The 17180-nt window shown below is 40.6% G+C and overlaps 2 protein-coding genes across 2 annotated transcripts; one reads left to right on the forward strand and one right to left on the reverse strand.

Moving 5' to 3' along the window:
• The first annotated feature begins 7816 nt into the window (after nt 1-7816).
• Nucleotides 7817-10959, forward strand: LOC115742632 (heat shock protein 83-like). The gene is made up of 4 exons (XM_030677042.2): nt 7817-8090; nt 8559-8700; nt 8797-9077; nt 9208-10959. The coding sequence occupies exons 1-4, from the start codon at nt 7953-7955 to the stop codon at nt 10762-10764; spliced, it is 2118 nt and encodes a 705-aa protein (XP_030532902.1). The 5' UTR covers nt 7817-7952; the 3' UTR covers nt 10765-10959.
• Nucleotides 10960-11279: 320 nt separating this feature from the next.
• On the reverse strand, nt 11280-15648 carry LOC115742736 (protein REVEILLE 6). The gene is made up of 8 exons (XM_030677195.2): nt 15342-15648; nt 14428-14485; nt 14004-14127; nt 13730-13906; nt 13502-13606; nt 12567-12676; nt 11870-11929; nt 11280-11777 (listed from the first exon to the last, which is right to left on the reverse strand). The coding sequence occupies exons 1-8, from the start codon at nt 15563-15565 to the stop codon at nt 11691-11693; spliced, it is 945 nt and encodes a 314-aa protein (XP_030533055.1). The 5' UTR covers nt 15566-15648; the 3' UTR covers nt 11280-11690.
• Nucleotides 15649-17180: the final 1532 nt, after the last annotated feature.

Raw genomic sequence — 17180 nt, forward strand, 5'->3', positions numbered from 1 at the left:
AGAAACAGAACAAGGGAGTGGGGTTTGGTTTGGAGAAAATATTTTACATACGTGCTCAGTGGGGCAAGGTAATCTCAAAATTTGGGCGCTTATTTTAATGTTAAAATCTTCAAAATAATTATTTAAATGTCAATTTTTTTTTAAAAATGCTTACTTCAGTGCCAACTTCAATTTGAGTTGACGTGGCTCATCGAAAATTTGACGTGGCCTATTTTTTATTAGTATTTGAGTTGACGTGGTTCGTTGGAGTTGGCATGGAACTAAGCGTTTTTTTAAAAAATTGATATTTAAATTATCATTTTTAAAGTTTTGACATCAAAGTGATCGTTTTTTAAAAAATTTGGCACCTAAATTTTGGCACTCATTTCATGGCCGCTCTCAAAGTACACGTTGAGAGGGTCGTCAAAGACAAAGCCTTAATGTTTAAACTTGTGGCTGACAACCTTAGAAACCGAAGGATGCGAGGAAGCTGGGGCATCTCTCTGACAGTTTTTGATTGAGCTTCGATTACCTTTCAGACTTGTCTGTTGTTGCACTTCGGCCGCCTGTTTGGCCTCCTTTATTTCCACGTATATTTTGCCTTTGGGTTACATCGCATAGCTCTCTTTTTTTCCTCACCCACGACACCCTTGCACCCCTAATGACATTCCCTAATGTCATCATGTGTGCAAGGCTTCTCCTTGTGGTGTCTGGTTGAATTTTGTAAGCTGCACTTTGGTTAAGGTTAATACATATCTTACTCTATCAAAAAAAAAAAAAAAATGATCGTATTGAAAGTTTTACCACTAAAATGAGCATCATACACAAGTTTTAGCACTTCTAGTGTACTTAAGCCGTGCTCGGTGTGATTTTTTTTTTTCGAAGGTAGGTAAAGGGACAAAGCCGAGGAAAAAAATTATCCAAAAAATCTTAAATCTATTTATTTTTATCAATTTAACCTTAAATTTTTTAATGTTGTCAATTCAATCTTAAATTTTTTCATGTTTTAATAAATGAGTCCACCATAGTCCGATCCAAATTGACCAACTTAACCCATTTTGATTTATTTATATGCAATACAAATTTAGTGACCTATATCCGATCAATCCATATTACTAAAATATTTTCATATATAATACAATTCTAGAAAAACTCATACCCAAATTAAAGTGCTAGCCCGGGGTGAGCGAGCAAGAGGTCAAGTGAAGGTGAGAGAGTCATACGGATGGGTTGCATCTAAATAAGTCGAGAACCCCTTTGACACTCATATTATTTTAGGATTTACCATTTAAACACATTGAATGTCCTTTTACTAAAATATATATGCACACAATTATGTATAACTAACTCAACTCCTCAAAACCCAAAAATATAAAAATCCAATTCGAACATGGCCATCAGATTATAAGCATGGCCATCACTCCAGTTTATAGAATCTTTTTAGAAAAACCAAGCCCACTATTCATAGCCCATCAGAAAGCCCAGCCTCCCGTTCTCTGGTCGAGGAAATGAACAATCACGCATCTAGCATGCACTCTACTCTTAGGGAACTCCTGCCATTTCGCTGGATTCTGGAGGTTGTCCTTCGCCCTTATCCTTGCTGGCTGATTGAAGCAATCGGTTTTGAATATTGCGCTTTGACAGTCACTAAGTTAGGCCTTTCGCCAGTTATATGATCGAATCTTGATGTTTTCGAGATTTTCTTTTTGGCATCAAAGCTTGTCTTCTGAGCTTCATTAATTAAGGTTACGAAATAGCTCCTCTGCTCCATCATCAAAGCATCGTCTATCTTCCAAGCTATGTCCAAGTGCTAACAAGGCCTTAAATTGGTTGGCGGCGACTCCAATTAGATAGGAAACTTGAATTAATTAATTGAATTCCCACGATGCCCCGATCAGTGTGGGTTGGAGAGAATCCAAGGTGGAGCATCTCGAATAAAGGGACCGCTTGTTCCCCACTTGACGGACCGTTAGACCCACCCTCCCTAAGAAGATGTGATTGTTGTGGCGCCTAGGTACGCCATTTTACTAAATCGTACTTCCACTATATTATGATTTCAATTAATTAGCGCAAGCAGAAGAAATTCATATTGGTTTTACATCCAAAATGGACGAACATGTAAATTCTCGTTAAACATAATACCTCCATTTGTTAAGACTTAAAGACGTGAGCAAGTTCTTATCCAAGCCATCACCAAATAATACACTTCCATCCGAGTCATTCGGGGAATGATCTAACTTACTTGGAGAGGAGCACAAGGATCCTACTCCCTTCTATCAGCTGGTTCCGAGCAACAAAATTTGTTCAATATTCATGGACACCACACACACACACACACATGTGTATATATATGTATCTACTGCCTAGTTATCTACCACCTCGTTTGGATCGCTCTCCTCCTCCAGCCCGCTATTGCCATCTCTGTTGTTGCCACCTCCATTGTCGCCATCGTCCGTGAAGCGTAAGGGTCCTAACACTCGATTGCCTTGCATAACATACCAGGAAATGAATTTTAAAGTAACTATAGGTAGACATCCCACGTTGACCCATAAAACAGATGTGTACTTAATGAAAACAGATGTAAACTCAGAGAAGACAACGTATTCATGCCAAGCCTGAAAATGGAATGGCACTCTGTAGAAGTGGTGGGGTGGTATATCCATATCTAAGGATCTAAAATTTTAACAAAAGTGAGCCACAACCCAACAAATAAAACATATAAGCATTACATTATACAATTCTTATATTTCTCGACTTAAATTCATTTAAGACATGCAATTCTAATAAGTTATGTCAAATGAAACATTTATTAAAGATTAGCATAAACGTTCTTTTAAATTTAGAAGTAGAAAAAGTTTTATTATTATATTTACAACAACGATTTTCAAGGAACGAACTCTAGTTGTCTACGAACTTTTTCATTCCCTGTACCACTGCGCTAAGGCACCGACAGTGTCAAATAGTGTCATTTCTTTTTATTTATATTACATGGCACATAATTTAATATTCGTCTAAATCGCTGTCCGAGATTATCACAAAAATACAAATCAAGCATTCGCAGCTAATGAACATCACATCACGTGAAATATGCTATGTACTCGGGAATATGCATATAATTTTAAGCCTTATTTCATTTCACATTTCGCAATTCCTCTTGCCAAAACCTGCAAATTCCACTCGACATCCGTGCAGAGCACTACCAAGACTTACACATTTGGGTAGTTCAACTCTTGAGACTTCCCTGATCACATAGAAGGGGCTCCCCTTGCACACAACGAGGCATCTTGAACACCTAAGGCTCTATCAAAACCTTTACCGGTGGAAATTTGTTTATATCTTTTAGCTCCATATTCATGCACACATGTTATATGCCAGGTGAACATTTCATATATGATTCAATCGAATCTACCACTACTCAGCAAGCATAGAGACGCATTCACATTTAGATATCCGACATAGCATCCAAACAAGTGGGTCAATTTAGTGCACAATTAATTACTGGGCCTACCAACCTTAGCTAAAATTATCAAATAAATTCATGAAATCCTAAAAATTCACAAAGCAATAGTTCAAAGTGTGGCGAATAACTTTTATTGCATACTTGTTTTCATTTTACCCACAGAACATGGGGTTTTCTCCAAAATTCGTGGCTCTCTCATTTAGAGATAGTTTCGCGCATTAATCAAAATCAATGCCTTTACCCTAGTAGATTAACTCCTAAAATCACAAAATTCTCGTATATTGTAGGTGAGATTTTGATCGACAACTTTAACGAGAAGTATAAAGTCTAGATCAATTTGTATAAATCACAGTAAACCAAAGAATTAGTGGAAAAAGTCAGTCTCAGTAATAGAATATAGTTGGTTAAGGAAACGGTCAGGTTGCTGACTTAAAGAGTTTCAAAAATTCTCAAAGTTTAATATATTATAGTTTAGGATGTTATCATAAACTTTTGCCTTTTGTATTTTGTTAATGAAAACTTACAGAAAATGGTACAAAAATAATAGGCATAGAAGGTCAGATTAGACTCTGATCAATTCAACGCACAATTAATTACTAGCAGATTTAGGCCCGATTTGCTAACCTCAACTAAAATTACCAAATAAATTCATAAAATACTAAAAATTCACAAAACAATAGTTCAAAGTGTGGCAAATAGCTTTCATTACATACTTGTTTCATTTGACCCACAGAACATGGAGTTTTCCCCAAAATTCGTGACTCTCTCATCCAGGAATAGTTTCGCGCACTAATCGAAATCACTGCCTTTACCCTAGTAGATTAACTCCTAAAATCACATTGTAGGTAAGACTTGTTTTATCTCAATTTTTCGTCTATGGGACATCAGTCATGGAAATCATGAGGGACATGGGCTTCAATTTTTGTTTACGAGGGACACGGGCCTCGAATCCCCTACTTCGGAGCTAGCCAAGATACAGGTCATGTACTTCTTGATTTCCACTCAAGCTCCCACAGGGTATTGTCCAGACACATGCGGACATCAAACGTCTTCGTGGGACTCGGGCCGACGGGACCCTCGGTTCATTTACTCCATTTTCATGCAAATCACCCACAAATCACACGATCCCACATACACGAAATCGACTCCAAACTTATCAGACCAAAACTATCAACCACACACAATTGACCGTCCACTTTTCAAGCCAATAGCACACGCATGCTTTGATACTTAAATGCATTGCAACCGACACCACAACTTCACTCGCACCGTTTCCACGACAAATAAGATGACCAGCGCCTAGACCTCGACTACCCCAAGACACACAATCAAGATTCAGCAAGCAAGCTTCACATCCAAAACAAAACTCATCGCCACACAAAACAAACCTCACTTCGACATACCTCAAAAACAGACGGCGACACCGTGCCCAATCAAAAACAAATAGTTAGTCTAGTAGGTGGGTTAAATTCTCCACTTGCCTCGGGTCCTTAGTTTAAGAAGATGGAACTTGAATCATTGTCCAAATGAACTCGAGATTGTCATTCTTCCTCCTTTAGTTCACGCTCGTACACCCAACCGCTCTCCAACTTCAATTCACCTTGAATCAATGACAGTTACAACGATCAGACCTTAGAATCAATTCACTCAAGACTTATGGATGTTAGGGCAAGCAATGGATCGTTCAAACAAAAGTGTCTTCCCCTCCATGCAATCCAAACTTCTCATCAAGATACCCATTTTAAATTTCGATGATTCGAGCTAAAATGTACGACGATTGGACATAATAAGGATGTGGGTAGATAGATACTTACCTTAAGGTTGAAAATGAAGAAGGAAACTAAAATGACGAGGAACGAAGCTCGGGCTGTCTCTTTTCTTCTTTGAGTCGCGTGGCCGAGAGAGAGAGAGAGAGAGAGAGGAGCTGCTGGTCGGATCTTGAGGCTTGGGCAGCGGCAACGTCGAGCCAAGGTAGACAAACGGTGGGCGGAGAGGGCAAGTTGCTCGTTGAGCTGAGGAGGGGGCGCAAGCGTGAGAAAAAGCAGGAGAGAGGTGGGCGAAAAGAACAAAGAGAAGCTATCCACGATTGAAATAAGAGGAAGGAAATAAAGGAATGAGAGAAAAATGGCGGGTATTTATAGGGAAAAAGGGTCGATTTGGGCTAGAGGCGGTTCAACCGTGAACCAGTTTTACGTCCACCGTTCTATTGTAACCAAATCAATTACCAAATGCCAACGGTCCTTCATTCAAACCTTTATCGTACCCATCACCATATTTACGTCCATAATTCACAGTGCCAAAAATCAGAATCTCAAATCATGATCTCCATTCAATTCTGTCCATAAACGACTATTTCACTTAATAATCCAACTTGCGGAATTTTCGGTCGTCACAAGCCGGCCATAATAGGGTAGAAAATGTCCATTTTGTCCTTGGTAATTTAATTATGTACATTAAACTCCAAATTAAACTATAATTTGTACTATGGTCACTTGATATTCTTCACTCTAGAGGTTAAATTAGTAATATCAACCCTCAATAAACCATATTACACGTTCCAATTAATGTCAAGTAATTCAATTTTAATATCGTGCTCACATTTAATCAGCTAAGTGAAATTCAGTACGCCACAAAAGTAGGGAGGACATGGCTACACAAGAAATCCGCACGAGTTTTTTTCCCTAAGATACATAAAAGAAATTAATCTAATTTACTAAAAAATCTGCACATGAGTTTTTTTCCCTAAGATACATTTGTTTCATTAAAATAAATGGTTTGCAAAATATTTTCCGAAAAACGATCTCTTGTATTAACGATACATATAAATGAAGAAAAAATATTTTTCATCGTCCACGAAAATGATAATGAAAATATTTTTTATTGACTAATTATTTCAAGTAATTACCTTTCAAAAAATGCTTTCCAAATCATTAAATTTTTCAGTAAAACAAAAGAATCCAAAAAAAGTACATACAATTTTGACCTATCAAAAATATTCTACCAATTTCCAATGTGATAGATGAAATTGTCACCAAAAGTGAGAGAGGGGGTTATTTCTAAAGAAGGGAAATGACCGATTGCGAGTCCACCCCCATAATAAGTCTGGGAATGCCCAAAAAGATGACCATTTTGACCTACTATCCCAAAGTTTTGCTTTAAGTGAAGAGCGCACTTACATAGTTTGTGCAGACCTAGCAAGCCATTAAATAATTAATTACAAAGAAGCCCACCTATTGAAGTTGGGCCAAGAGGCCCTATCGGAATCAAACGTGACCCAAACAAAAGGACATGTGGTTGCCAACAACTCCTTGTGCAAATCATGAGTAAAGAACTCAACACTTAAAACTTGCGGGCAAAATCACGGGCTTTGCCTACAGACAATGCTATCCTTGAGCGTATGCGAAATTGTCTCCGAGGATTGTTGACAACTAGATTGAATCCACATCAGAATTAACCGAGGCAAAACACAGCTAGACTTGTTCGATCCACAATTTTAATTGTTCTTTCATTAACCACTGCCCATCTCGTACCCTCTAAGAGGTTATACCATACTAAACAGTTGGGAAGCTTTAAACCGTGACTATTTAATTTAGATGCAATTATCTCATTGGCCTCATGATTTTTCATTCTTATAATTCGCATAATTTGTTAACAGCCTTCCAGGTATCTGAGGGGTTTTTTTTTTGGACAAATCTTAGTTTTGGTTAAAAACTCGCATTTTGACTTTAAAAGGGGGAGGGGCTTCTGCAGGCTTAGGCCCAAGCTTGAGCAGGCCAATCCGGGCCCATCTAGGCCTGGCTGGACTTTGGGTTTGGACCAGGTCTGTCAAACTGCTGGGCCCGTGTGGAGTCACAGTGGCTTCTTAGGGCGCGCATGCTTCTCTTCCAAATTTATTTCTCAAACAGCTTTGAAACAAAAAATATGTTTTCTGACGTAGTTTCCCTTTTTTATAAATAGAAATAAGAATTCTTTTCATTACTCACACTCTCTCTCACATGCGATTTTTCTTTTTCTCGCATTCCTATCACCGTCCGAGACACGGTGATTGACAACCGTAGAAATTTTATATTATTGTCAAATAAAAATTGTTCGTCGTTTCTCTTATGAGAAATTCGTCCCGATTTAAAAATTATTGCCAGGAACGAAATTGCGCTTCGGGAAGAAACCAATCTGAGTCAACCGGAAAAGTAATTTAAACTATGTCCGACCGGAACATTCGAGACTCGTGACCTGGACGAACCTTCTCGATTTCTATTTCTCCAAACAACGGTAGCACGTGAGAGACTTCGCGAAGGGGTTAAGGCATCTCCGTCCTCGTCAACGGCGTCGTCGCATGGAACTCTCCAGAACCCGCGCTCTCCGTCTACTTCGCGCCAGGCCTCTCTGTATAAAATCCGGCGCGTTCTCCTCTCTGAAACAGAGTAGAGATCATCGATTCAATCTTCCACATTGCCTCTTTATCTTCTCTTGCGCTCTCTTTCGCCGATAGTGCTTCCTCTTCTAGCGTGCGGGGATGGCGGATGTGCAGATGGCGGACGGGGAGACCTTCGCGTTCCAGGCGGAGATCAACCAGCTCCTGAGTTTGATCATCAACACTTTCTACAGTAACAAGGAGATCTTCCTTCGCGAAATCATCAGCAATTCATCCGACGTAAGTCTCTCTGCTTCCTCCTCTTTATTTGCGAGCGTGTGTCCGTGATTGTATGTGCGCCCTGCACCGCATTATGTTCGCTTAGTGAATGAGACGCCTGGTACGGAATCGAGTTGGAAGGCTGAAAGATCACAGACAAAAAAAAAAAAAAAGATCAAGTTTAGATTTGACTGCCTGTAGATTGGTCAATTTTACTTGTCTCGAATCACTTTGCGTTGACGTAGGAAGAATCAGTTGGTTGTCCCCTGTACTGCAAGTCTTTCAACGAATCTCTGAGTAGGTGTACAGCTACAAGCCAGTGGTTTGAAGGGTATTATCATAGTGGGCCTTGATGATCTCTTAATAGAATGTAGCGTGCAGAATATTCAGGGGATGGATTTGGATGACTTGATATGTCTGGCTATGGTGGAATTAGATTAATTGCCTCGAAAACCGAGCTAAAATTGGTTTTGCCACGGGAAAATACAGGCTCTGGACAAAATTCGTTACGAGAGTCTCACAGACAAGAGCAAGCTCGATGGACAGCCCGAGCTTTTTATCAGGCTTGTTCCGGACAAGGCTAACAAGACTCTGTCAATCATCGACAGTGGTATCGGCATGACCAAAGCAGGTGAGATTTACTTGCCTAATGAGCTCTCTCGTGTTCCTTTTTATTAAAATGATTTGCTTCTGGCAGATCTTAATTCTGGCTCTTTGTTTTAAGCAGATCTTGTGAATAACCTGGGCACGATAGCAAGGTCTGGGACCAAGGAATTCATGGAAGCATTGCAAGCTGGCGCTGATGTTAGCATGATTGGCCAGTTTGGTGTTGGGTTTTACTCGGCTTACCTCGTGGCCGAGAAAGTCATCGTGACCACGAAGCACAATGACGATGAGCAATACATCTGGGAATCGCAGGCTGGAGGTTCCTTCACTGTTACGAGGGACGTCAGTGGAGAGCAACTTGGCAGAGGAACCAAAATCACACTGTTCCTCAAGGAGGACCAGGTAGGATATTTTCCCGACTTCCAACTGGATCGTTCAGCATCTGTGTTCCTGTAGCCCGTTGAATTTGCAACCTTAATGGACTGAACCGGTCACTGGTTATGGTTGTTTATGCCTGGCTTTCTGTTGACAGTTGGAGTACTTGGAGGAGAGGAGGATCAAGGACCTTGTGAAGAAGCATTCCGAATTCATCAGTTATCCCATCTACCTCTGGACCGAGAAGACAACTGAGAAGGAGATAACTGACGATGAGGATGAAGATGAACCCAAGAAGGAAGAGGAGGGAGATGTTGAGGACGTTGACGAGGACAAAGAAGATAAGAAGGGGAAGAAGAAAAAGATCAAGGAGGTGTCGCACGAGTGGCAACTCATCAACAAGCAGAAACCAATCTGGCTGCGAAAGCCGGAGGAGATCACCAAGGAGGAGTATGCTTCCTTCTACAAGAGCTTGACCAACGACTGGGAAGACCACCTTGCGGTCAAGCACTTCTCTGTCGAAGGCCAGCTCGAATTCAAAGCGATACTCTTTGTTCCAAAGAGAGCTCCATTCGATCTATTCGACACCCGTAAGAAGATGAACAATATCAAACTCTATGTCAGGAGGGTGTTCATCATGGACAACTGCGAGGAACTTATGCCTGAGTACCTTGGCTTCGTGAAGGGAGTTGTCGACTCCGATGACTTGCCACTCAACATTTCCCGTGAGATGCTGCAGCAGAACAAGATTCTGAAGGTTATCAGGAAGAACCTTGTAAAGAAGTGCATCGAAATGTTCAATGAGATTGCAGAGAACAAGGAGGATTACAACAAGTTCTACGAGGGTTTCTCCAAGAACCTGAAGTTGGGTATCCATGAGGACACCCAGAACAGAGCCAAATTGGCAGACTTGCTCCGCTACCACTCAACCAAGAGCGGCGAGGAGATGACCAGCTTGAAGGACTATGTCACCAGAATGAAGGAGGGCCAAAAGGATATTTACTACATTACTGGTGAAAGCAAGAAAGCTGTTGAGAACTCACCGTTCCTGGAGAGACTTAAGAAGAAGGGTTACGAAGTGCTCTTCATGATTGATGCCATTGATGAGTATGCTGTTGGGCAATTGAAGGAGTATGATGGGAAGAAGCTGGTCTCTGCCACGAAAGAGGGCCTGAAGCTCGACGACGAGACTGAAGAGGAGAAGAAAAAGAAGGAAGAGAAAAAGAAGTCCTTCGAGAACCTGTGCAAGACCATCAAGGACATCCTCGGGGACAAGGTGGAAAAGGTCGTTGTGTCCGACAGAATTGTGGACTCGCCTTGCTGCCTGGTGACAGGAGAGTATGGCTGGACGGCGAACATGGAAAGGATCATGAAGGCGCAGGCCCTCAGGGACAGCAGCATGGGCTCCTACATGTCTAGCAAGAAGACTATGGAGATTAACCCTGACAATGGAATCATGGAGGAGCTGAGGAAGAGAGCTGAGGCCGACAAGAATGACAAGTCGGTGAAGGATCTCGTGATGCTGCTCTTCGAGACTGCACTCTTGACCTCAGGTTTCAGCCTCGACGATCCCAACACTTTTGCGGCCAGGATTCACAGGATGTTGAAATTGGGTCTTAGCATTGACGAGGACGAGGCAGAGGGCGATGATGCCGATATGCCCGCCTTGGAGGAGGATGGTGCTGGGGAGAGCAAGATGGAGGAAGTGGACTGAGTTGTCGTACAAAATTAACACAGTTCGTGAATGTTTTGGTCTTGACTTTCTTGTCCCTTTTCTTTGTCGTAATACTTTAGGTGAAGTCTGTCAACGTCCCATGGTGAAGTATTCCCTAGAAGTCTCCTAGATCATGTTGTGTCTTTTTTGATATGGACCAGGGAAGACAGAATGCATGAGCCGCTCCATATGTTCCCCGTTCCACCTGTTTTTAACCTTGTGACTTAGCGGTACAACTATTGAAACTTCACACTCTGCCTGTTTATTTGAACGTCGCGAATCTTTTTCCATCCCACAAGTGGCATCAATTCTCCAATTGTGGTTTTTAGGATTCTGGCTTCACTTGCCGTAGATGTACAAATAATACGCAATTTGTCAGCGCTACATGAAGGTAGCTGTTTTCTTCACCTCTTCTCTCTGCTTGAGTTCTTAAGGATTAGTAACTTGGACAAGTAGAAATATCAAGAGCCAAGCAAGCCCAGTTAAAGAGTAGGAGCAGTGGCAATGACAACGATAAAAAAAACGTTATTTACTAGGGGAAGCAAAACTTAAATACAAAGAAACCTACAGCTATACAAACTGACGCTCAGCTCCTGTTCAAATCAGTTAAAACTCGGCCAAGGGATTTGGGGACTCCAGCACAAGCACTACCTATCTTGGCGACTATACAACCCCACATTATTTCCTTCCGGTAATATATACCCAGCAGACCGCATATGTAACCACGAATAGAGACAATGACCTCGACAGGTTACTTTGGAATTTACTTTGATCTTTTACCCCCATCACAAAACAAAAGACTGCACCGACAATCTTATGGCCCGAGAATCAACGCCTCTGGTTTGGTGACCATGGATATCAAGTGTTTGGCGATCCACCACTGGCAAGTACCAATTGATCTCTTTTTGCATCTCTCTCTACAAAAATTACATGACATTGTTGGGTCGATCATCATGAGAGTCTGCTCCACCACCAATATGAGCATCTATCTCGTAGGTTGAAAGCAACCTTCTCTGAAACAATTCAATGAACACAGGTAAAAACAAAATCACATGCCAACAGAAGGCTCACAGTTGTGGGAGAGAGGGAGAGAGGTTCTACTCACATGATCCTCAAAATCTGGGCTTGTCAGATTAATGGATAGATTTCTCATCAACAGAAGCACCTATAACAAAGAAATGACAACATAAGTTTGAAAAGCATGGGAGGCATGAGCAGTTCTGGAAAAGAATTTTTTCCCGTGACCTTAAAGGCAAAAGAACCCACGTAAAACTAAAAATCATGCGATTGTTTTTTATTGGTTGGGCAAAAAACAGAACCACATAAATGATATAGCTATGAATACAGCTGCTCAGGCCGATCGAGATGTTTGAAGCCAAAAGACTACAATGAAAGTAATGAGTACTTCAGGACAAGAAGCTCAAAGACAGAACAGATCCAAAAACCAATAAGCTGTTTCTGTTTGTCAATTCTAGAATTGCTGATACCAGAAACTTAAATTCCCATACTTATGCACTCCCCTCCAGTTTATTCTGCACTCCATAAGCCTTGAAGTAATCCACTTCACACATTCAAACAGAACACACATTTACTCTTTAACCTTTGACAATTTAGCTGTTTCTCACTAAATTTTAGAGATCTTACAGTTCGAAAAAACAAAAAAAATCTGAAACCATCCAATGACTAGGACACTAATTCTAGAAAAACAGACATGATGTATTACTAACAGAGCCTAAACTCTAGGTTAAGGAAGCGACCAAAAAAAGAGTTCCACAAATTTGCAAGAGCAGAAGGACACATACTGTTTCAACGTCTATAGGATCCATTTTTTTCAGTTTCTGCACATGGCCAGAGGTGTTCGGGTCAAAGACACTGCCAATGAAACTGTATACCTGAGCGAAATCAGGTAAAACTGCACCACATACAAAGAAAAATATGTTACTAGTTAGTATAAATGCTGATGAGGGAAACGCCCAGCAAAAGAGGATTCACCTAAACTACTAGGGTGGAATAATTCCATGGTATATGCAACATGCAACATGATTACACCAGCACAAACACCGACTTGTGAATTTTCAACACCAAACAAGAAGCAAAAATATGCAGAGTCCACAATGGTGCACCAGGCCTCCCTCAAAACTGAATTAACATATGACAGCAATTAAATACATGACAATACTATAGCCACTTAGCAGCAGCTTTAACATTTCAACTTTCAGCACCGACTCTTCAACTTTCTTAATGAACTAAGTCAATCCAGAACCTACATTTGGTGCAAACATCTCTCTTCCAACACGCAAGGAAGACGAGAATTTGGGGTAGTTAAAATGACTCTTAGAATATGAAAGGAAAATAGAGCCAAAAGTTGGTAAACGATGATGCAACCGTACAGCTGAATGTCCAAGAAATGCACAGTAATAAGCAATTGACTAGACACTTGGTAGGGGCAGCTAACTGAGCTAAAAAGGGAAGAGCGACGACTGTTGTAAATCCACATAATATGCACATATACAGCTGATTTAAAAGATAAAATTGATTTAGATTCATTGAAAACTTGCATGAAAGTAAATCAAGACGACTGTCAACATCTGAGAGCTACATTATACAAATCAACTGAGTCGCCAACTGAACAGAAGTACCTCTACAAGTAAATCAGAAATTCCCAGAGTTTTGAAATTAGCCTGAAACAATTTGTACTCGAGAAGGGTTGGAAGGGATGAAGAGATGGATTCAGTACCTCTCAGCGCAGTGGCATTATGACCTTGGTCAGTTGTTTCGCAAAGTGGCCGTGTTCTCGGAGTGCTGTCAGTGCTGCTACAGGAGTTATTGATCACATTTGTGCCTGAAAAACACATCGTTATTGATCTAAATATAGTGCAAGAGCTCTCTATATATTATAGAAAGTTGCCAAGGTCACTTCTTTGGATAACAGTCTGCTTTGGACAAGCGAATTTGATGCACAAACCTTTTGTTGGGTGGGAGAAACTGACTGTCTGCACTGTATTATTCGTCCAAGAAGACACTGGAGCATTTTTAACAGGATTTCCGAGAACTGAAGAGGAGTCAGGCCGAAGAACATATCCAGATTCAAGCAGTCCTGGTGAAGCATGAAAAGCCCCTGAGGCTTGTGTCGGAACCAAAGCTGCCACATATGACTCGTTAGTCATAACAAAAATAAGTAAAAGGACTTTCTCCATTCAGCTCAGCATCAATCCATTAATCTATTTTAAATTTTTCACCATTTTTTGAGGCTTTTTGAGGATATGGATGAGCAGCCTTCCTTTTTGGTCGAGGGGGAGGTAGGTGTTCATTTGTGCCACTCTTCTGCACTTTCAGAAAGTACTTCTGAGCATGACTGCGTATCTGCGCCCAACATGTGAAACACGGATCAGGGCAACTTCTGATATTGCTAATCTTATTTAAAGTCTTCACACAACCAAAAGGTCTGCAATCACAAAGCCATCACTCTCCATTCAACTCATCAATAGATCCACATGGGTCATAGCAACCATTAACAGAATACTGATGAGATGCAAGGCTATAATTCAGAATATCGTTGTGATAATGATAGATATGCCATCAAACGCTTTATTTCTCCGAAATTAAACCAATAATTTCATGAATATTTCCATACACTAAATGAGTAAATGCATTAAGCGGTACCTGGATGACTGTCTTTGACCCAACAAAGGCTTCAATCTTTTTCCAGTCACGGTCAAAGCTGTAAAAGCATTGACAAGAATAAGGGTCTTAGCCAATACACCAGGATAATGAGTTTAAGTAGATGGGTCTTCAAGACAATCAAATGAGTTTCAACCTTAACAAAGCAGTCTCTAAATAGCATCAGCAAGCTGATAAAGCAGTGCATTCTTGGGGAATGCATGTTTAAGTCTTAATAAAAATATACCTTTGCACGTACCACAGACAGTTGAACATCGTCATTAACCCAGACAATCGTAAAGCAGGACTATAATCATGCATCGTAAGATAGCTAATTTCTCAAGCCACTCATAAGTCACATCCCAATTCCTCCACAACTCTCCATGCACATGGATTCATTTTAAGGTGATAAGCAAACAAATTTCATTTTTAATTAAGGTAAATCAGCTAAAAATTCGCAAAATAGCAATTTCCAAATTGCATTCTATAATTTAATCCAATTGCCATATACCAGCAATGTTCGTATCCCAAGGAAGGGAAGATCTTTCTCCTCTGAACCAGAAATAACAATTTATCATTAGTAATATGCAGAAAATGGAAATTCTCCCTTCACTCAGTTTCCGTCTTTTTCCTGGGCAATAGAAAACAGTAAATGAGAAAATCAAGCCAGGCACCACCATTCCTCAAGTCCAGATCAACACAACACAACTATTACACTCATTAGAACGCGTCAAATCACTCCACAAGTCAGTTTCCTCAAATACACCCGAACCCACCCACCAATTAGCATCCAATATAAAAGTACCGGGGAACAAACCCGCAAGATAGCTGAAACTACCCCCGCGCGCACAATCCCACGCGCTTCACGCGCCGAAACCCTATCCCTAAGGGCGCGAACAATTCGGAGCCGAACTTACAGCTGAAGTGCCTCGAGGAACTTGTCGTGCTCCGGTTCCGTCCAGCTCTCTCTGGATTTGGTGATGGTGTAGGGTTTCCGGATCTTCTTCGCCAGATCCTCCGACGACGACGAGGTGGCAGACGCCGTCGCATTCGCCGCCGAGAAAGGCCCAAAGCCGGGGAGCGCCATTCCGTTCGGATCCAGGTAGAATCCTTCGGCCGGGTTCGGGTTCTTGGACACCATGAGAGTGGGTTTATGGTTCGGGTTTATGGATTTTCAGTCAGACTTGGCAAGGAGCGAGAAAAGAAAATGAGGCTCGTTGCAGAGAGGTGACGCTCGGAGCTTATATAAGGGTGTGCAGGCTGGTTTCTCCTGCGTCCGCTATCAGGTGGTCTATCACACGTGGACCAACCAAACGCCGCCACGATTCTAAAGATAATTTAACCGGGAACATTTACCTTTTTAAAATCCTCGTACTTCTGTTCCACCTTATCGCATCTTTTCGAGTAAATTTTCCCCGTTTCCGATGGAAGCGCAGTGAAAAACGAGGATATTTTTACAAGGGAAGACCTTTTTTACTCACTGATATTTCCAGTGAAAATCGGAGTAACCGCGCGAGAAGTACGCAATTTGGATATTTACAAGATTTTGACGTAAACAACTTAAATTTATAATTGAAATAAAAGATATAATATATTCTTTAATTTCATCCGGTTCGTTGAGATTACATTTATTTAATTTGTTCATTTGTGATTGACTTGATTAAAAAAAATCCATCGACTCTCGTGATGTGGCCATTCTCGTCAAGATGATCTTATGTTGTCAACATTTCTTGGTAGCGTGGACTTGATAAAAATATCTTCCAATAATTTATTTGGAATTTACAATGATTTCTTAAGTTCATTTCCGTTTTAATTAATGCGCTTGCTATGGACTGCTTGGCTTGATGGAGGATTGCAATCCATTGGCCATCCAGTACAACAAATTGTAGCAATTGAGCTACCATTTTTTTGGTCTCCTTACCACAAGAATGTTACTTTCGAATTCAATACAGTTAAAATGCTCAAGATGCATAGAAATAAAAAATTTATTAGCACCCCTTCGACATTCAAATGTGGAGTTTTTCACTACCGTTTAATTTTTACACATTAACTGCAGTATAAGAAACAAGTGCAAAATATTTAAGGTCGAAGTCATGCAAATTTATAAATGGCTCAAAAGAGCCGAAAACACGGAATGCATTTCGTAGTTACAAAAAGGAAGTGCTAAAATTACGTGGTACATGCATATTAGACATGGGCAAAATGGAATTCGAAGGGAGAGATTTCTTTCGGCATGTAAGAAAATCATATAAATCTAACTACTAAATCAATCTTTGGTGCGCTTTATTTGTGGAAAGAAAATGATTGAGCAAATATTGTTCTAAAAATGCCCATTTGTATCGCTTAGAAAAACGACGTAAATGAAAAATATTTCCATCGTCCATGCAATGCAAAGATGCAAATTATTGACCACAATGATTTTTTTTTTATTAATCAACTATTTCAAGCGATATAACATATTATTTTTATGAAAATATTATCTAAATTATTAATTTTTTGCGAAATAAATAGATCTTTCGCATTTATTGGATTGACCTCATTGAAGCGGCACGGCTCTGATGATTTTCTAATGAAGAGGTATTGTGTGGGTATTTACAGCAGAGACATACAAAATTGAAATTAGAGCTTATGAAAAGGAGTACGAGGGAGTAGTGTGGGTAGGGAAGCAGGCGATTGCATCTCCGAAGCCAAGCTTCGGCGGTTAACTGAGGAGGGGGACTTGAAAAGGAGGAGGGAGTAGAGCGGACACTCAAGGC

The sequence above is a fragment of the Rhodamnia argentea genome, chromosome 10, assembly GCF_020921035.1.
Source record: "Rhodamnia argentea isolate NSW1041297 chromosome 10, ASM2092103v1, whole genome shotgun sequence".
NCBI lineage: Eukaryota > Viridiplantae > Streptophyta > Magnoliopsida > Myrtales > Myrtaceae > Rhodamnia > Rhodamnia argentea.